Source organism: Rhinolophus hipposideros, assembly GCF_964194185.1.
Source record: "Rhinolophus hipposideros genome assembly, chromosome: 9".
In the NCBI taxonomy this organism is placed as follows: domain Eukaryota; kingdom Metazoa; phylum Chordata; class Mammalia; order Chiroptera; family Rhinolophidae; genus Rhinolophus; species Rhinolophus hipposideros.
Window position 1 is genome coordinate 41,588,333 of NC_138055.1, and position 22,316 is coordinate 41,610,648.

Below are 22,316 nucleotides of genomic sequence, written 5' to 3' on the forward strand. Positions count from 1 at the left end.
GTCTAGCTAGGTCTTATTTTCTGGGAAACATGGTAATTCCAAGAACTTGAGAGATGCCCATATCCAAAATTCAAGCAAATATTTTAATTCATTCAACATTTTGGAATCTTTGCTTTTATGGAGATTGTGAAGAATTAAATTTGACTATTAAAATCTGATTATTTTTATTCGATTATCTGATTATTGAAATTTGATTATTAAATTTTACAATTGAATTTGACTATAATTCATCATTTTGAAGAAGCTATATGCAAAGACTTAGAAAGTAATTGGTTCTTTGTTAATTCTTTTCCTTAAGCGTAAAATATAGACTGTCATATACTCATGTCATAAATTGCAGTGACCTATAACTTTTATTCTATTTGTTTCAGGCCTGAAGAGCACAGGTGACACAAGAATATTTGAGTTGTATTGTATTTCAGTTGGAAGCTGTGCTTCTTCACTAGCTTCTCCTTGATAAAATTCTTCTTGTATAAAGTTTTATTTTGGCTCCCTTCATGTCTGAAAATCCTGCAGTCTCAACAATCTGCATTAAATATTTACTGAACTACTATAATTGCCTCCTGATACTAACTCAGGTTCACAACTGGCTTCTAGGGCAATTTAACCACATTATGGATTCACAACATGATTTGACATTAAACTGCCTTATATCCAGGGTACACATATATATTTATATAAAATTTAACCAAATCAATTTCACTTTCCTTTTATGAAAGAAAGTAATAGACCCATGAAGAAATCTGTACGATAGATTTTCCTGATGAAAATTGTAAGCATTGTGATTTTTCTGCTTTAGACAGCTGAGGTGGCACTAGCTAATCTCAAGAACAAATATGAAAATGAGAAAGCAATGGTGACTGAAACTATGACGAAACTTAGAAATGAACTGAAGGCTTTGAAAGAAGATGCAGCAACTTTCTCATCCCTGAGAGCAATGTTTGCAACAAGGTAATTGGTTTTTCTTCCAAGATTAAGTGTGGTACATGAGGAAAAACTTTAAAAATTTACATGTGCATCTTTGTATATCTTGAATATATATGCTGGACCATCTAAAAGGGTAAGATGTAAGGAAAATGACTTCACTCTGACAAATCTAAAACATTTTGTGATGTTTTCCAGAGCCTTCTACTGGAAGTACTGAATTAAGCAATTTGTTACATAGAAGTATTTTTAAATCAATACAAGATATTTTTTTCTAGGGCTTATGTACCCAAAAGAATTAGAACCCCTCCCCACCAAAAGTTTCTAATAAGGAAAAAAAACCTACTTGCTAAAATAGCTAAATATTATATTATCACCACTGAAATTTATTTCTGTGATTAAAATACATAAAAGTGCTTATCATTAGTATTATATGAGATAAATACCATCATAATAAAGATTAATATTCATATGAGCTAATTATTTACTTTAATGCACTGTGATTTGATGAAAACTTCTAAAATATATATGTCACCAAATTCTTCACATTGCCCAACTAATTAATTAGACAAGTATTGGTTATTACCTCCCCCTACCAGTTTCATTATGAAGTGCCCCTGTATTGTGTTTTTAAATTTCAGGTGATTGTTAAGAATGTGTTAATTCAAGGCATTCAAAATCCTGAGATTTTTAATACGTGATCGTTTTTGCTGTCACTTTTCAATGCCGAAACAAAAACAGTTATATATCTTATCTGATGCAAACTCAGTACAAAGTTCACAAAACATAACTAGGGCTTTAGTTGCCGATTCAGTAAATAATTTACATGTAGCTGATATAAGTGTAAAAGAAAATGTTGGGTTTTATAGGAGTCCAGGAATCTGCCCAGCTTTCTTTGGGTGTCAGGAAAGAAAGGCTCATGCTTATAATTTGTGATTGAGTCTCTTGGAGATGGTGGTAAGGAGGCTGAGTGCCCGAGGGACCACATAGGTGTGCAGGCACTGAGCAGAACTGACTTCTGGGTCTCCAAACATGATAAGAGTTTGGGGAGAAGAGTATATATACCACTGGCCACTATGTGGTGGCAGGACAGAGAATGAGGATGGTGCATTAATGAAAGAAATCAGGCAGGCTTATGTGTAGAATCAAGAAAACAGAAATTTCCTCTTTGAAAAAAAAAATCAAAACATTTTTAAAGGGACATTTAAAGTCTCACTCTAGTTTATATAAGAATTGTTACCCCTACATAGTGTATTTTCATGGAAATTTGTTTTTTCAGGTATAGCAATTTCCTTACTCCATAGTATTTTTAAAAGAAAATATTGTTATCTGACCAATTAAAACATATCTAGCATCCTACAATTCACATTGTATTTTACTAAGCCCTGAATTTTCTTAAGATATGTCTACTGTGCTTTTTGACATTCAAGATTAAAGAAAATGGGGAGCCACCCGGATCTCAAGTTCTTTCACTACAGGGCCTATTTTTTCTTTAAAAGGCCACAAGGCTCATGCTGATTTCAGAGTTTGTACAATACATTTTGCATAACTCCACAAAGTCATTAAACTATCTGCTAGTGCATGAAGAGTATTTGTTATTATTATCTTAGCGGGTAAATAGGCTCAGAAAAAAACTCTGACTAATTGTGTGAATAATTCTTCCTTCCAAATGTGTATGTGCTCAGCTTTTACCTTTGGTGGGGAAAATAGATCACTGAGCTGATCTTCCTGCTGCAGCACAAGTATCAAACCTGAGCAAAGGTGGCTGACAGCCTTGTATATCTGTATCAAATTCTGTGCAAGTCTTGGTTTTCTTTGACACTTATTGCTTTATCATCTGGGTGAGAAATCATTGAAAGTATTCAGGTTTCTAATCCAGGCAAATCTGACACACTGAAAGCAGTGGCCGCTGCAATCTGTACTCAATTAGAATAAAATCTATAGATATAAAGAACAAAATGTTTTCCTCATAGATATTATTATTCTTTTGCATGCTACAAGCATAGCCTATAACAAACTTGTCACTTTTCTGCATGGAACACAGTAGAAAAAGCCATTGTAGGGCATCTAAGATGCTGTGAACACCACCTGAAACTTTGTTTATTCTTCTGCCACCATGAGCAGCCCCCACAATAACTCTGTCCCTGGGGTTTAACGTGTCATCTATTAACAAATATCCCCACATGTCCTCTATTGTATAGATAAACCATCATTTATTGAACCTGCTCTCCTATTTCCAATTTTCTACGAGAGTAGGTTACCTCATTTCTTCTCTACGAAGGCCAGTGTTCTAAATTCCAGTAACATTTATTACTTTTCAACCTAAATTCCGAATTCGGTTTCACCAAGATTTTTCTACTGATCATAGTTTTTTGTTTTTGTTTTAAAGATTTTACTGGGGAAGGGAAACAGGACTTTATTAGGGAACAGTGTTTTTCCCAGGACCCATCAGCTCCAAGTCAAGTTGTCCTTTCAATCTTAGTTGTGGAGGGCTCAGCTCAGCTCCAAGTCCAGTTGCCATTGTTCAATCTTAGTTGCAGGAGGTGCAGCCCACCATCCCTTGCAGGAGTCAAACCGGCAACCTTGTGGTTGAGAGACCACACTCCAACCAACTGAGCCATCCTGCCGCCCCGGAGCTCAGTGGCAGCTCATTGTCTTCATTCTAGTTGCTGACAGTGCAGCTTGCTAGCCCATGTGAGAATCGAACCGGCAGAGCTCACATTCTAACCAACTGAGCCACCCATTGGCCCCCTGACCACGTTTCTGTTTTGATTCCAGATGTGATGAATACGTCACGCAGTTGGATGAAATGCAAAGACAGTTAGCAGCTGCAGAGGATGAGAAGAAGACTCTAAATAGTTTGTTACGAATGGCTATCCAGCAAAAACTCGCCCTGACCCAGCGGCTGGAGGACTTAGAGTTTGACCATGAGCAGTCCCGACGCAGCAAAGGCAAATTTGGAAAGAGCAAGATCGGCAGCCCTAAAGTAAGTGGGGAGGCATCAGTCACCGTGCCCACCATAGACACTTACCTCCTGCATAGTCAGGGCCCACAGACACCCAACATTCGGGTCAGCAGTGGCACTCAGAGGAAAAGGTATGCATGCAGCAATCTTTATAGTATGGTGCAGTGGCCAGATTTTAGTTAACTGCAAAAATTGATATGTTCTTATTGCGGAGGGTGGAGGAAGGGAAGGAAGGAAGAGAAAAACTGGAACTGGGTGGATAAATGGGTCTTGCTAATGTTGGTTTTTCCAAATCAAAACCTTTTTGAAAATTGTGTTTATTTACTCCTTTGTGTCGCCCATACCCCACCTCATAATATAATTTCCAAGTGTCTTGTCATTATTTTTGCTGTTCCTTGTATGCATAAATATGCCTCTCCCTCACCTCCAACCTAAAAATCCATAGATAAAAGGTGGATATTAAGAACGAAGCTATATTTTACATGGGTGATGATTTTAAAAGTCATTGTACCTCTGGTAATGGTGCTATTTACCAGCTTCTCTAATGGGGCAAGGATATGAATATGTTCTCGTAGGGGAACTTTTGTCCATGTTACCAAAACTGATGACTGGCTGAAACAAAATGTTTATATTTAGGTAAAACGGAATAGAATATGTATAGCCTTTGTCTTACAAGCAGGTTTTTGTGCTTTTTCATTTAGTATGTGAACATTGCTCAAAGAAATCATTTGTAAGGTTTTTAGTGGCTTGATTTTCTGACCTTTTTCCAGAGTCTTGGATGTTGAATTACTTACCCTGTATTTTCAGTTAATGGTAAAATTTTTATTTTAGGAACTTTCAATAAGGAATCAAATAATATAAATATTTTCTACTTGTGGTTAAAACTGACTAACTATGTTAAATCTCTTTTTCAGTATCCAATACAGTTTTCAAGTAGGGTTGTATCCCGGTGTGGAAACTAAACAATTAGCAAAAATCTTGATTTACATGTTAAAAAGTCAAATGCCAATATAAATAATGTTGTCACTGGTGAGGCTTTGAAAGGTAATTAAAGTAAAACTTTTTTGTTTCCTATATGTATTTTCTTGGATCTCCTGCAAGACAATTTTCACCTTCCCTTTGTGATCAGAGCCGTCCCAGGACTTCAGGGGCTTCCTACCTACAGAATTTATTAAGAGTTCCCCCTGATCCCACCTCCACAGAATCATTTCTTCTGAAGGGCCCCCCTTCCATGAGTGAATTCATCCAAGGGCACCGGCTCAGCAAGGAAAAAAGGTTAACCGTGGCTCCACCAGGTAAACATTTTTTCCTTGGGTGCATGTGATGCAAATGATTAGTTGAATAGACAACTCTCCCCTTCCTTCCAACCACTCATGCCCACCCCACATCCTCAGAGTCTAACTTTGATGACAGGTAAATTCCTCCAGCTCAAGTAAAAATGCCTTTACACTTAGCCTCCTGTTTCCTCCTTTACTCAGCCAGACCATCATTCCTTAGGACTCTCCAGGGACTTCCTTTTAACAACAGCCACGGATGGAAAATGAGAGTTGAAAGGAATGGGATAGATAACGGGAAATGTGCAACAAGCACAATGCAGGACACATACCTGGATCCTAGTTGCAATTTGGTAGCTCATAGCAATTCCATCTTGGTCAAATTTTGTCATTTTGTTCCTATCATTTTTAATGTACTTTCAGTAAAGGAGCCATCTTAATAAAATCTCCTTTTGTAGTGACTCAGAATGTCTCCTCAATCCTTGTAGAGAAATAAAACTAAAATTCTCTAAGGTTTTGCTCCTCAGGAACATTTAGGTCTTATTATAATGTTCTTGTTGATTTATGCTTACCAATATGCTCACAATTTACGTTAGCTTCACTGTTTTGCATTTTTCTTTTTCTTTTTCCTGTGAAGAACCTCACTTGAAAATGTGACTTCTTGCAAATAAAGATCATCCTTTCAAGAAGTCCCTGTATGCTAACTATAGATCAGAGGTGGCACACAGGAAGCCTATGAAACAAAATAAGCACAAGGGCAATGACTTTTTTGGCTATCATAGAGAATGGAAAATGAAAACGAATTCAAGTTAGTTGTCAACAGTTTGAAACTCAGATTTCACATGAACATCTATCTTTCTGGCTTCCTTTGAATGATTCTGAATATCTGGCCGCCCTAGGTCTGCATTCATGCATATCAGCAACCTGTTGGAGCTGTGCAGTGGTTGCTGCATTTAAAAAGGGCAAGCTTTGCAGTAGACCACAGCCCGCCTCACTCCCTATGACATTACCTAGCCTGTTGCACTTGTTTCTGTTACCTTCCGGCCCCTACTGTAGCCTGTGAGTTTTTCAGCTTTGCCACAGATTTTTTTTTTTCTCTGTTAATTTACTTAAACTTTACCTCCTACCTAATTTACTTCCATTTTACCTTAATTCCTTTTTGTAAACCTCAGCCTTTGGATCTCTAATACTTTCTTTATCTGATTCATGAATCAGCCTACTGATTGGAATAAGAGATTTGTGGAAATTTACAGAATATAATGTTCAAAGTTCTAAGAATGTTTGAGGAAGTCAGTAGGGACAATAAGTTGGAAGAGCCTAACAAATGTACACCTAAAAAAAAAAAAAACAAGCAACAAGTCTGTTGGGTGTTTCTATTTTCACAGCTCATTTCCTATTGTTTTAGACCCCCTTCGAAGGTACCTTGAAGTATTTGTGAATCACCAAAATGGTAATAATTCATCAGGACAACTAACTTGAATAAATCCCACAAGTCTTTTTAGTGTGCCAGATAAATTTAGTAGCATTATCTACTAGAACTTAGAAAAGAATGGTATGACTGATAAGTAACCCTAGTATTTTAATTAAAAAGGTTTTATATCAATATTTTTAAAATTAGTAAATATAACTAATAATTTTTTATTTTGTTTATGACTTTTATCATTGTTTTCATGAATATGTATTAGGTTGGTGCAAAAGTAATTGCAATTTAAAAGGTTAAAAACAATTGCAAAAACCACAATTACTTTTGCACCAACCTGATATTTTACATTATTGTCATTACATTGTGGAAATCATTAACATTATATCATAAACTTTTCCATGTTGCTACCTAGTCTTATTTTTGTTCATGAAGGTTGTATCATAAATTTTATTTCAGATGTTACCACATAATCACTACTTCTTCTTAACCACTGAGATAGTTTTTCATTATTTATTATATTATAGAATGCTGCTGAGAATATCTTCATGCATTCAGTTTCTCATCTATTCAGGTTTTTTTCTCAAGAATGAGATTACTGGGTTAAAAGTATGAACATTTTTATGTTTTTGCTGCATTTTGATGTTGCTGTCAAAAAGAGTATATCAGTGTAGTAACAGTCCCACAAAATATTTTTCTCACTTCCACACATTCTGAATCTTTCTACTACTTTACGTACACTGTACACATCTTGCAATCCTAAGGCTAGTAAACATACATGGATGAGAGTACTATTGTGTTGTCTTAAATACTTTAGTTTTGAATAACCAAAAAACGTCATTGGCCTTAGATATAATGACTGTATACAAGATTAGAGATGTAAATGATAAGAATTCAGAATCATCAATAGGCCAGAAAACCACTTTATGACAACTTAGCATATTGATAAACCTTACATTTTTAATCATCTCTTTGAAATTAAAATAATAAAAGAGGGATGGAGGTAAAGATGTTATTATATTCCAAAGAATTTTCAATTGTATATCATGCAGACAACCTGGTTAGTTCTTAATAAATTCTTAGATCAATCCAGCAGCATTTTCTAAAAAGTTCCAGTTAAATGAATTACTATAAAAACTGACCAAACATCTACAACAAATTGTAGCTTCTAAAACTATTTGCATTATTGACTATATATTATTTTTTCTAGGCTGAACTATATTAGTTAAGACATAGTAAACAAAAATTAATATATTTTATATCTAAGGAGGCCACTTACCAAAAAAGTAACTCATACTTTGTTGGTAGTTGATTAAAAAAATTATGTTATTGATTAGAAAATAAAACCCCAGTTATGAAGCACTGATTTATTTGTGTAGAAACTTATAACTTAAATTTAAGTTGAAATATGACGTGTATTCTTTCAGTTGAAGTTTCATATACTCTTAAATACAACATTCAGATAACTTTAAATGCATCCATGTCTACATTTGTAAGAGCTTCTTTAAAATATGCTTTTAATAAATTGTAGGAGAAACAAACAAAAAAGACATAGTGAACATTATTTATGATGATTTTACTATATAAAATGCTTTTATTAAGCTCATTAAGGAAAAATATGCCATATATATATATATCCAATCCTAGGTTCTATGCAAGAAATATCTTAAACCCATGGGAAATAATAGATTTTCTGAGTATTTTTTATTCATGAGTTTATAAGTTAATGATTATAAAATTTATGATAGTAATTATATATATATTCATCATTTTTAAGGGGCAATTAGCTACTAATTTATCAGAATGTTTTTTGATAGCCATTTTTTTCTAAAATAAATTTAGAAATAGGTTTTTAATATCTTTTTAGCTAATTTTATATCTCATTCTATTAAACAACTATTGGGGTTTTTCTATTGAGGATTGCTGAAGTGATTAAATCAATAAAATGGAATTAGTTTAATTTGATTTGGGTCCTTTGGTTAAGGAATTGAGAGATATAAATCTCATTTAAAATTTTAAGACACAAAACATAAAATATTATTTACCGTATATAAAAGATCTTTTCAAATAGATTTCATTTCTGTGAAGTGGTTAGCAGAAAACCCAATCTTCCTCAAGGCACAATTTCTCAGTTTCTGGAGAATCAGCTCTTGGTGGGGCGTTGATTTTCAAAATTAGGAGAATATTTTGTGCTAATTGATTAGTACATTATACTAATTGATTTGCAACAATTTAGAGGAAAATTCTAATCCTTGCATCTGACTTTGGCTCAGTCTCTGCTACCTCAGCCCCTGAAATTCTGCTTCTGGCCATGGCTTGTTGATTTCCTTGTTCTTGACTTTTTCCTTCTGCATACAAACTCCAGGGTCCTCCCCCATGTGCCTGCCAGCTTTGATGAAGTTGAATAAAAAAGGGACCCTGTTGTCATCAACAAGTTTGCTTTCAGGCAGCAGATACTATACCTTCGTAAAATAATAATTGGTTATCTTGTAGCCGACATTTTATCTTGATGCCTTAACTACCTAGACCTACATAAGAATAATTAAATCTTACATTTAATCAATAATCAAAATCAGTCTACCAGAATATGTAAAAGAAATCTGTAATTCACAGGCAAGAGATATTTCTGTAGTAAAGATCTAACTGCTTCATTTGTACAGGATAGGTAAGAAATCTCAAACTTGAGAAAGCAAGTTTGAAATCTCTTCATGAAGAAGTAGCCTAAACAATTTGCTCCTCCCACTATATTTTCCATGTAGAAATTTTTTCTCTTCTATGTTTTGCTTCCCTGTATCATTTCAATTCTGTCTGTCGCTCTCCCTGTCTCTTCCCTGCCTCCCTTCTCTGACACCATTACTGAACTAGTATGAACGAATGGTATTGTTTTAAAATCTAAAAAATTTTAGATTTTAGATTTTACTGATTTTTAAAGCAGCTAACAGAAATTGTTAACCTTAGCTAGGCAAATCACCCCATTAGATGTATAATCAACACTAGACACTAATATGTTCACTAGTAAAAATTGCCTTTATATTTCATTACATTCAAACAAGTGAGACATTCACTCGTCTGTTTGTTATATGGTAAAGCCTATGTTCTTGTGTAAAACTACTTTTTTTTTTCCATTAACCGATTTGCTTATTCACTCATTCATCCAAATTTAACAAAATATATCAAGCATCTATGTGTCGGGCACTTTAAGCTCTTGATATAACGATATTCAAATAAAACTCCATCCGTGATCTTCAAGAAACTCATAATCTGGTATGGGAGGTAAATAGGCAAATAAATAATGATGTTAATAGATGCCCCTGGGATAAATAGAGAAATTATGGTGATTAGGAACATCCTCCCCGAAGAGATGTGAGCACTGGTCGTGGAACGTGACCTTAATATACAGAAGGTAGGAGTGCAGATGTGTCATGAAAAACGCCTTGTAGGAAAGCAGGTGAACTTGGGCAAAAGCCATGAGCTTGGGGCTAGAAACTGGGGCAAGGCGTGGGAGTGATGGGAAATGAGACTGGAAAGGTGGGCAGGGATCTGAAAATAGGGCCAGTTTACTGAGAGCAGACTTTATTCTGTGGGCATAGTTAACAGTTTTAAGAATAGGACCAGATTTTCATTATATAAGAGCACTCTAACAGCATATATACGGAGACTAAGGAAATGAGCAGTTGAGAGGTTGTAGAAACTCAGAAGCAAAATGGTGAGGAATATGTATATTTACATGTGTCTGAAGTTAGAGAAGTCTAACTCTATAAAGGCAGCATGTCCCGTGTACATACAACCTACTCTAACTGCCTTTGCTCCTTCATCCTCCAGTGGTTTGTATATGGAAGGAACTCAGTAAATGCTCTTTGAACTTACTCTGAACTGATGGTCTCAGTGGTCTTTCCCCGCCCTAAAGTATGTTTTTTTCCTATAAAAGCTTTTTATATTTATATGTGATCCATTCCCCCATATCACTATACTTTGTTTTTCCACAGGATTCAATTCTTGAGATAGCTGGAGTGAACAATCTTCTGTTGAAATCTGTAATTGTTTACGCTCGTATTCTCTTTTAATGTGGCTTTCATAGAGTTCTTCCCTGGGCATTTCCCTGGGCAACATTCCTAGAGCATGTTGCCCTGAGTTTGGAATCTGCCAAAACAAAAGTTAATTCAAAAATGTTAATTCACAAAATTACCAACCACATGTTGGAAATACATTTTTCTCTCTTGCTCCAATGTAATATGCAAGTTTTAGAAATTACATCAAATCTGCAAATTTTAGTGTATCATGTGTGCCGCAAGAGTGTTTTTGTTTCTTGTTAAGGAATAGTCATGATTCATTTTACAGTGGAAACATACAACACCCTTAAATTTCATTTCTTTCAGTATTTATTCAAGTAGCAATTTCATTTTTATAGGAAATTTTTGGTATAGAATGATCTCAAATTGAATGTGCAATGTGAAGAATGTCATCTGAGAGATGTGTCATTAGATTCTATCCATCTCTGTAATGACAGATAGCTAATTGAAAACTGAAAAATACAGGAATTTAGCTAACTTCTTCCCAAAAAGCTCTATGTTTGCTTTGTTTACATAAATACCAAATGTCCTCCAATATTGTTGAATGTTTTGATTTTCATCCAGATAACCAGTTTTATACAAAAATATTTTGGAATTTTATGATTTTCCCCCCTTATTTCTGTTGCCAAGGGTTAAACTATATGTATCATATATACCAGTTTTACCTTGTGTATCTAAATGCACAAAAAAATATTAAGGTTTTATTGATCCCTTGCTGTCTCCTCTAGGCAGAATTAGCTGCTTCCTCCTCTATGTCCCATGACAGATGCCACAGTCACAGTTTGTCTTAAAATCGGATTCCTCTATGAGTCTGTAAGCTGCTTTTAATCCCTAGAATCTTGCCCTGTACCTTGCACACAGGAGGTCCTCAATTTGTTGGATAACGTATTCAGTTCAGATTTTCTACACTATCTCAAAATATATGGCTTTATTGTTGTTTATCATGAATATAGGTAGTTCTTCTGTTGTACAGTATTATAAATAGTATATTTCACATTATGATTTACCGTAGGTGATATGATAAAATCTACAGAACAATTGCATTTGGAAATTTCTAAAGTCAGTCATTCACTTTTCTTACTATTTAATCCAGGCAGCATTTTGGAGTTTCTTTATTTGGTTGTTTTAATACATACATCCCCCAAACCAAGGCAATTATAAGAAAATATCTGTTTTAGAGGGCAAAATTTATGAATATGTGTAGTGTAGAGTAAAAGGTTGAATATAAATATATAGGCCTTCCTTATTTTACTTTTCTTATTTCTTTTCAAATGTCTTTATGGTTTTTAAGTATATTTTTTTCAATAGATAATTATGGTTCAAAATTCAAAAGGTAGAAATGAGTGTACAAATAGAAAGTAGCTCGCTCTGCCACACTGTGCCAAGACAAACTTGTGTATCCTCTCAGAAATATTCTCTACATATACAAGCACATTTATATAACTATATACATATACTCACAAATATGTATTTTTATATATGTATTAACAATAACATTGGCACAACTACAAACATTGTTACACATGCTTGTTTTTTACCTAATATATCTTGGCTTTTTTTATATCAATACTCATCTTTTTGTTTATTTTTAACCAGAATTTACAGACTAGAAGAAAGATATACTTGAACTCTTTAAGAAAGCTTGAAATGTTTCCATGTGTAGAATAGAAATATTTCTTGCCTAACAATGAAATGACAGCTATAAAAATGCTTCACCTTCTAGACCAGAGATAGTCAATAAAAAAGTGATAATTATATATGTAAATTTAAATACTCTAGTAGACACATGAGAAAAAAATTAAAAGAAACAGGTAAACTTAATTTTAATAGTATATTTTATTTAACACAATATAGCAATAATATTAAAATTATAAAATGCAACCAATGGAAGCAATTTTTTAAAAACTAAATTTTATCGGGGAATAGTGTGTTTCTCCAGGGCCCATCAGCTCAAAGTCGTTGTCCTTCAATCTAGTTGTGGAGGGCGCAGCTCAGCTCCAAGTCCAGTTGCCATTTTCAATCTTTAGTTGCAGGGGGCGCAGCCCACCATCCCATGTGGGAATTGAACTGGCAACCTGTTGTTGAGAGCCCACTCTCTAACCAACTGAGCCACCTGACCTCCCCCTAGAAGCAATTATTAATGAGATGTTTTACGTTTTGTTATTATTACTCAGTCTTTGAAATTCAGTATGTATTTTGTATTTACGATATAGCTCAATTTGAACTAGCCATATTTCTAGGGCTCAGTAGCCAGATTTGGCTAGTAGTTACTGTATTGGGCAGTGCAATTCTAGACCTTCTTACTTCCCAGTGGTTTTAAGTAGCTAAAGTTAGAAGCCTTGCCGTCATATCCCAAAGCCTCCCATGCAAAGAAGAGTTTTAGTACTCTGTTCTGATGGGCAGCTGGGGCCTCGCCCTCGTTGTATTCCAGGGGAAAATGGCCATCAGTGTCTTCTGTGCTAAGTTCACACTAGTTAACCCAATCTGTTGGCACTAGTCTATTGTATTCTACTGTTTGCCCTCACTGTAACTACATAACAATCTCTATTATAAAAAAATAGCCCTCTGATTGTAAGCATTTTCTGGCTTGTTATATTTAAACTGCAGCTTTGAAAGGGACTCTTTCTATCTACAAAGAATACTAAGAAAAACATAATAAGAAAAAGCCACAATAGGTCAATAGGGACCCAGCAAAGCCAATCTCTAGGTTAACAACTGTAGGCTGTCCTTTGCATTTATAAAGATATATGGGCCGCTAGAGTGAAAAAATACTGAAGGAGATTCTCCCAACTCTGAGAGTCTGATTCTATGAATACAAATTATTCTCTCCATGATTGAGACTGGAGCTCATTGTGTATAATCCATGTTTGTAAACAGAACTATATTAAAATATCTTAGCATCATATAGTTTACTTTCCATCAAGGAAAAGGAAAATTCCAATTGTCTAATAAACAGAACACTTTTTTTGGACAATTTAAAATATCTATGTGTTGTGAACTGACTGTACAAGACAAGAAAGTGCAGTGTTCTGAGTTCACGCTAAATTCTTGCAGTATGCTAACACTTTGGTTTCCTTTTCAAAACTGATGGGCTTCAGCTTCTAAACATGTACCTATTTTGTTACAGTAGATGTGGAAGCCACTGATTTAATACAGAAGTGCTTCTCTGGTACCTTTCAACATGGCAGCCAACCAGACTCTTCTGAGCATTAATAAATAGTTTGGAATGAACCCTTCTACATACTAAAGCCTGGGTTCAGCAGCTCTCCTGGGTGCTGAGCAAGTTGGGTGGGATCTGAAGGAACAGCCCGAGTTCTGGCTGTGAGCATGATGCACATGATGGGTACTTCTAATGCTCATGGAAAGCCTATGCTTGCTACTACCTATTCTTTTATTTTAAATGATATAGTGAAAATGTAGTTCCATAGCACTTACACCTACTTAAACTGACCTAGTAATTAAGCTTGTACAGTGAATCAACCAGGAAAGAATTACAGTGCACTGGACACATTACATAACAGTGAAGCATACTGTCATCCTCTCATTTTTCAATTGCACAGCTGTATGGTCCTTCTTCCACATACACCTCTCTTTAGTCAATTAACACTTGTTTGGTTTTCTTGTATTTATTATGCCTGAAAGGTATAAGAGGAAAAGCACACAACTCAGAATGGTTGACTTTACCCCTTTCTGTTGTTTACTTAAAAAAAGATAAAGTAAAAAAAAAAAAAAGGTAACGTCATAAAGATGTCATATACTCAATAATTTTGTTGTCCTTTAAGCCAAAAAGAAACGGTCAGTGATATACTCTCAATATCACAAATTTAAAGTTTTTGTGAACTGTACATGCAAAAGCCAAGTTTGTTTTGACTTTACTCATTACTGGACTCCCAAGATTTTCTTTTTCTGTATGATTCATAGGTTACTTTTATCACTTCAGTGTGTCCAGTCTACAAATCAGATCTCCTTCGGAGGGACTGTTTCTTACGATGGTCTCTCATGTAATTGCATGAGTCAGTGAATATTCTTTAAGAGGTCGACTAGGTTAGAAGTATAATAGATTGTTACTCTTATAATAATTATTTAAGAGAAATAACTTCTGTAATTTCAAGTGTTTGCATTTAAAGGTTTATATGAAAACATGTACATTTATTTTGCAGAGTATTGGTTTAGACTGGACTAATGGTTTAGGACTGTCATTTTAACTTCACCTACTTTGAGTGCATATAAAGTTCATACTTTTTCAGTTGAAGGAAATATATACTTTCCTCATGTTAAGAACTTTTTTGCTGCTCTGATGCTGTTCATCAGTCTACTTTTCTAAACTGAGCCTTATTTGTCAGTTCTTCATTGCACTTAAGATTATGTCTTAATAAAAGTCGAAAATCAGTTTGGATCATAATAACTGAAATTAGAAATTTAGAATAGGAAGGGTTACCATTTACTTTGGCCAAATGGTACCCATGTTCCTGGCACAGACATCCCAATAAGGATGCTGCTTAGTTCACCTTAAATACCTATTTCTGGCTTTCCAGGCAGTTCTGGCTCCACTTCTATTCATAGGATCCTTTAAAAAAGCAAGTATAATATACTCATTTAGTCTACGTAGGTATTTATAGAATAAGCCAGTATGTGATGACAGTGGAATCAGTTAAACATAAATTCTTTTCTCTTTTTATGCACTACTTGACATCAAAAGCAAAAAGAGGTAAGTTGGCTATAAACCTGTAGGTGAATCTTATTTTCTTTAATAGATTTATTCCTGACAGCATTGCTTTAATTAAATTTGTACAAGTCAAATACTTTTACATTAGGAAGCTTGTCATTATAAATCTTTATTTTTTTCTTTGAAAAATGAATAAGCACATTCTATAAACTTGGATTTTTAAAACACTTAATGTTTAAATGTACTGTTTTTCCTTTCACTGAATTAAACTTATGGTTTAATTTGCTTATGAGGACATGGCGCATTTTGAAACACTTGGTTTAGTTTTGGGTTTTCTGAATTGTTTTCCCACAAAAATGTGGGTTACATTATTATAAGTATTTCTTCTTTCTTAAAAAAAAAAAAAAACAAGAAACAACTGACATTGGTGAAAGCTTATAATTTTCAGATCTGTCGCTTTATAGAAGAGGATGCCCTGAACCTCTCAGAATACTTTCTAGTATTGATTTTTTTTTAATGAAAAAAAAATTAAATAAGAAAATCAAACACATTTCACTGAGTGGTGTCTCATATTTTTCTTGTTTGAGACATTTTTGCAATTGATCTTTAGGTGGGTTTTGGTTATAGTTCATTTAACTCAATTCTCTTTTGTTTCTTTTTGATGATGATGAATTTTGACACTTCAACAGTATAGCTGGTCTTTATTTGATACATGCTTTTTATTGACCTTACTTAATGAGAACAGGCTACCATACCACCTTGTGCTAACTCTGTGCCAGCTGACATTTTTCTTGGGAAGGTCATTTCTGAACAAAAGGTTATTTTCTAAAAGGTGTTTAATTGGTTTAAGAATCTGGCAGCAAAATGTACTTTTACCTCTTGGTGCCACTGTATTTAATTACCCTCTCCATCTTTACTTTCCATATTTTTCCTACCATAGGCTGTTGATTACATGCTCATGGTTTAATTGTAAGTTGTTCATAAGCAGAAAGTTGACTGCACTGCAGGGCATTTTTGTATTGCTCTTTTGCAAGGTTTGAAATAAAAATACTTTATGAGTATTGCTCTGTTTTACCAGCTAGTCATTTGATATTCATCAGGCAATGAATATTCCTCAGCAAATGGAAAACTTTGTGAAAATTTATGTCTAATCTATAATCATCGGACAATATAAAAATGCTCCCTCTCCTTAGCAAGTCACGCTTTGATTCTACATTGTTGAAGAATATTTTAATGCTTGTCACCAAAATGTGATAAACTATATGTGATAACTATAGAGTTGTCATTATATAACTAAAATGTGATAACGATAGAGTTGTCATTATGTAAAGGTAGAACCAGATAGTTTTAACGATTTGTTACCAAGTTATATTTTTGCATTGTCTATATTGAAATTTTTTTTTGTTTCAATAATTCTGTCTATTGTTCTCTGGAAATTTTTAATGAATGATTGTACTGACTATCAAAGGTATAAACATGTAATGGGATTTTCTGTGTTAAACACTGACGTAAAGTTAAGGCTGAAGTGCCTGGTGACATAAATTAGCAGATAACACCCGAATAGTTGGAAGTTATGATGTTGTCTTATCTGTGGGTACTTTCTGAGAAATTAATGTACTAACAGGATATATGATATGTTTGGCAAAAAGGGAGGAGATAGCCAACTCTATGTGTTTGATTATCAAGTGCTAAAAGTTGTTCGCAACTATCCATTTTTATTAGTCAATGCACAATTAAATTCATCATTAGATTTTTGAAAATATTTCAACTTTTCCTAACTACTGTTTATATTTATGTAAATGTTTCTATCTCACGCTCTCTTATTATTTTTCTTTATGGGTTGTTTCTACCTTAAATCTTTCCCTTTTTTCCTCAATTCTCTACTCTGTATGTCTGTTATTTCAACTTATGTGTATAGATGTCTATAGGACTACTTAAGAGTTCAAGTTGTTCCTACTAGGAGAATGTATTTTGATGCTTCTTTCCATTAACTTTTCTGTTAATTCACTAATTAATCATTTTGTAGATTTAGTGAGGAATAATTTAGTATTGATATCATTTGGGACACTTTAAATAATGGCAATTAAAAATTATTTTCAAGATGTATATGTGAAAGTCTTACAATTATCAAAGAAGAATAATTAATCACTGATATCACTAAATTAGCTTTACAATCTTGATCAGATCACATTTTCTCCTTCTTATTCCTTTTGTTAGACAAATGTGGTGATGACAAGAATGTCTAAATTGTAAACTCTTCTTTGATTGGATCCATCAGACAATGGCATTTAGAAAGTACTAATAAAGCAACAAATCCAAGGACACATTAGGAGAGGTGAAGTCAGTATTTTACCACATGCAAATTCCCCAGGCAAACTACTGTGGGGAAACAAAGAATTATCAGGCAAGCTCCTCTCTACTTTCAATTGTGTAGCCTGATTGAGGAAATTAGATCTACTGCTCAGAAAGCAGTCGTCAATAACTGTATACAAGAAATGCTGACAGCGATAAGTGCTGGAATTAGAGGAAACACACACTTCTTCTGGAGTGGTCAGGAATACAGACTGAAACTTGTTAGTTCTGAACAGGCCAAGAAAAGAGAGATCATTTCAGATGAATGTAATGATAGGAGCAAAAGGCTTGTCAAAATGATTTCATTGCTTAGTCTATTTTGGGCATTTTTAATTTCACTGTTGTTAATGGCATCTACTTTTGTTTCTTGAAGCTAAAAACCTCAAGGTCATCTGACCAGCTCCTATCCATGGATCCTGGGCTACATGCTCTCACAAACATTCTTTCACCTGATCTACGAGATTGGTATTTAATGTCCTCACTTAACAGGTAGAAAAACTGAGGCTCGGACAGTTAAGTTACTTCCTCAGTGTGCCTCAGCTACTGGTTGGTGGAGCAGGGATCTAAACACAAAGTTCTCTCTGATGGTCTCTAAATCTCAGGCTGAAATGAGGAAAAGTTGAGGAGCTTAGAGGAGAGAGAATAAAAAGGAAGGCAAAGAGACCATATACTATTATGCCACAGAAACATCATTGGCAAATGGAAGGAAATTATTGTGATATACCCATTATCCATTCAAATGGATTATTGTGTGAAACCCACACTTAAGACCTGAGTGTATGCAGAAGTTATTTCAGGAATTATGGGGAGCACCTTTGAGCTATTGTCATATTCACAAATACCAGAATTCCTGAATTTAGGAGGCTTTAAAAAAATAATTATGCAGTTTTTCTGTCATCACTTCAGTGCACAGTGCAGAGAAATTTATATTTTTATACTAACATAATTACGCGAATTTCACATACTATCATCAATTTAGTTTTCCCCACTAATGGCTTGACCACTTTCACGTCTCTCTAAAACACTTTTTGCTAAGAAAAAAGTCTGCTGAAATTCAAAGGCAGATTTTCATTTAGAATTTGTGCTTCTGTCCTTCTGTATATATTTTTTCCTCTGAGTTTCCTTGAATTAAAATGTATGTATGTATGTATGTATGTATTTCAACCCTTGGACTGCCTAGATTTTAGAAGAATTCAAGAAAAACTCTTGGTTTATTAAGACTAAAGAGGTACTGTTGGTAGAGGAAAAGGGAATAATAACTGTTTCCACTGGAGCAAGTAAAAAGGCTCTGAGGGGCTTAAACAACAAACATCTTCTCCCAGTTCTGCAGACTAGAAGTCCAAGGTCAAGGTGGGCAGGTTTGGTCTCTCCTAAGGTCACTGTCCTTGACTTGCGATGGTTGTCTTCTCACTGTGCCCTCGCACAGCCTTTTATCTGTGTGAATGCCTTCCTGGGTCTCTCTGTGTGTCCTATATGTACTAATCTCTGTTTATAAGGAAATCAGTCAGATTAGATTAGGGTCCACCCTGACTTAATTATGTTTTTAAAGATCTGATCTCCAAATATAGTCATCTTCTAAGGTACAGGGTTAGTGTTTCAACACTTGAATTTTGAGGGGATACACTTTGTCTTTAACAGGCTCAATGGGACATTCTACGGAAAGGGCATGGGGTCAGTCAGACCCTGAGCTCAAGTTCCTCTTTTCCGGGACCCTCAGAAAATTACTTAACTCTTCTGATCCTCAGTGTTCTAATTTGTAACATGGGGATTATGAGAACTAAAGTCAAATGAGTACCCTGAACACTAAAAAGCTTTTGTTCACTATAAAAACTATGCGGAAAGTCACCGTGCATAAATTTTTCACCTCCCTAGGCCTCAGTTTCTCATTTCTAAAATAAAAACAAAACCTATTTCTTTCAGTTTTTATGAGGATTTAAAGAGCTGATGCATGCAAAATGTTTAGCCTAATGTCTGTGTATACATAGCACTTAATAAATAATACATGTTACCTTATTTTTCATCCTTTCCTCTTCTACATTCCTTCTGCATGCTCTTCCTTTTCTGTTATTGCCCAAATCCCAATTAGGCAAATACTGTGGAAGAACCTGACTAGGTTTGCAGAAAGGAGAAAGAAGGTTATCCTACGGACATAAAAGAGGATGCCTCTATGCCTTGATGATTAACTATGAAGTTCCCTTAGAACAATCCATAACTGTCTGTGTCCATTCTTAATCTAATAGCTTCCATAATTAAACATTTTCACTTTTCTACTAACTGTTAATCATCGGTCCTTATTGAAAGGTCCTTAATGAATATTGACTGTTTACTCCAAGTAGGTAAGAGTATTGTTCTGAAGTGATATCTATTTGAAAATAATAGTGATGTCATATACTATTGTTCAAGCAATTGTTCAAGTGGGTAGATTTAATTAGCAAACCTATGTTCCTTTAACAGTCTTAGAAACAGTACACCAAGTTTACAAAGATATTAACTGTCTGCCAAGAGGTATGTTTGCTCTTTGTATCATGAATTGCCATTTTTCCTGCCAATATTTGAGTATATGAGTTGCCGTTTTCAAAATGAGAAAGGAAAAAAAGGAAAGCACATATCCCTTTCCTTCTCACTTTTCTTGTTGAAAGAAAGAGGCTAAAAAATTGTGGCCTTATGAAAGACATGGGAAGAGGTCCCAGGGAGAAATAGAATATGGACGTGAGAAGATGAACTCCTAGGTGTGTCAGAAGAAGAAATGTGGAAGTATAGTTTTTATACAATGGAAAAGAAAGTAGTTTCTCTGACCTGTAGCCCAACAACCTTGACACTGATCTGAGGAAAATTTCTGGAAATTGATGGGTTTTGTATGTTCAATATAAAGTACTGAACTTGCTAAAAGTTCAGTTGGATTGCCAATAACCAGCATGAGTTCATCAAGAATGACTTATGCTGAGCTTACCCTCATTCTCTATCTCATAAGACCAGGGAAAGTGGTAACATAATACATCTGACTTTTGGCAAACAACTAACCAGATATTTTATAATGTTTTTTAGACAAATAGAGAAATTCTAGATGATAATGTAATTGTTTGGATTCATAATTGGTTGGACATATTCAAAGGGTCCAAAATCATAGATTGATATTTATGAAATATTGTTTCTACTTAGCCTGGCCTTATTATTAGTTGCTAATCTTAGATAAAGATGAAGATATCAAGCTCATAACTATCACATTTTCTGATTTAAAAGAGAAAGGGGAGAAACAAGTTAATCTGCTAGATGACAGAATAGGATCTAAAAGATGTTTGCGGTAGGAAAGGGTAAAACTTACTAGAGGTAAGCATAAAGCTAAAGGTATATAAAATATTGCATTGGAATTCCAGACATGGTGAGTGTAGGATGGAGGAAGCATGACTTGATTACACCATCTATAAACAAAGTAAGCGCAGGGGAAATCGCAGTGTGATGTGACTGCCACAAAAGTGCCAAGCTTCTGGTGTTTTAATAGAATCAGGATGTCTCAGATGAGGCAAGACTGCCACTCCACTTCACCAATCACGTCTTATCATGCCTGATTTCCTTTCTGGACCCCTCATTTTTAGAAGGTTGTACACAGACTGGAACATGGTCGGGGAGCAAGGAGAAGAATGAGGGAAGTTGAAATAGTGTCTTAATGAGCAAAAACTTGGCCTAAGAAAAGCTCAGGGGACAGAGATATTTTTCATGGGAAAGTGCATAGCATAGCACCTGGCAGAATTTATGGTCATGAGGGAAGGAAATGTGATATGTAAAATAAGATCACATGAAATGGTAGGGATGCATTAATACTCAAGTCAGGAAAACCAGGGGTTGGAGTGCACGCCGTTCTGTAGGAGACTGATGACCACAAATTGCTGCTGCTCTGCCTTCCCCAGAGCATCTGGGGACCAAGGACACCATCCCTGCAGCACCACTATTCATCCTGACCATGGTCTCTATAGGTCAGTTTTGACCCACTCTGTCCTCTCCAACTTCCACCACTATCATTTGAGCCAGGTGTGAAGCACAAACCTAGAGGTGTGCTTCACGAGAGGCTCTCACCCTCCCATCTCGAACAGCCACAAGTCGGCTCATGGACTCCCTAAGGCATTGACTTTTCTAAATTGCATTGAAAAGTTTAAAAATAGCAGAAGCCTGAAGAAATACATGACAAGACTTTCTCTCCCTGCCAATGAAATTCATTAATTTCAGCCACCTCTTTATAGAAACTGGATATTATCCCCATCCCAGCACCCTTTCTCTTGCTTTGTGTTTTACAGGTAATTGGTTGCCTTCAAATTACTATGTCAACTATCTGGTGAAGTTCTTAGATTTTTTTTTATTTTATGACCCTGATATTTTCTAGAGGTAGCTGGTGTCAATTTGAGAAACAATTAGAGTAGTGAGTAGAAAATAAGCCTTAGCGTCAGAAAAGTCTAAATTTAAATCTTTGCTCTGCCACTTCCTAGCTGTGTGATCTTGGGCAAGTAAATACAAAGTGTGCCAAAAAAAAATGTATATACATTTTAAGACAAGAAAAAGTTGTGTTAAAATTGTAATACTCAATATATACTGATAACAAAAGATGAATACAAGTCACATTTGACTTCTGCAATTACAAGAGGTGCTCAAAGTG

At 34.9% G+C, this 22,316-nt stretch overlaps 1 protein-coding gene across 7 annotated transcripts in view; it reads left to right on the forward strand.

The window, feature by feature from the left end:
* The window catches only part of BICD1 (BICD cargo adaptor 1), a 310,361-nt gene that overhangs the window by 141,147 nt on the left and 146,898 nt on the right, over nucleotides 1–22,316 (forward strand). For 4 of the 7 annotated variants that reach the window (XM_081058306.1, XM_081058305.1, XM_081058308.1 and 1 more), the window contains exons 6-7: nucleotides 800–951; nucleotides 3,703–3,910. In XM_081058306.1, coding sequence (XP_080914432.1) covers nucleotides 800–951; nucleotides 3,703–3,910 — 360 coding nt within the window. Of the gene's footprint in view, nucleotides 1–799; nucleotides 952–3,702; nucleotides 4,021–4,990; nucleotides 5,185–22,316 lie in introns of those variants that run through there. The other 3 variants (XM_081058302.1, XM_081058303.1, XM_081058307.1) reach the window with 3 other exon arrangements.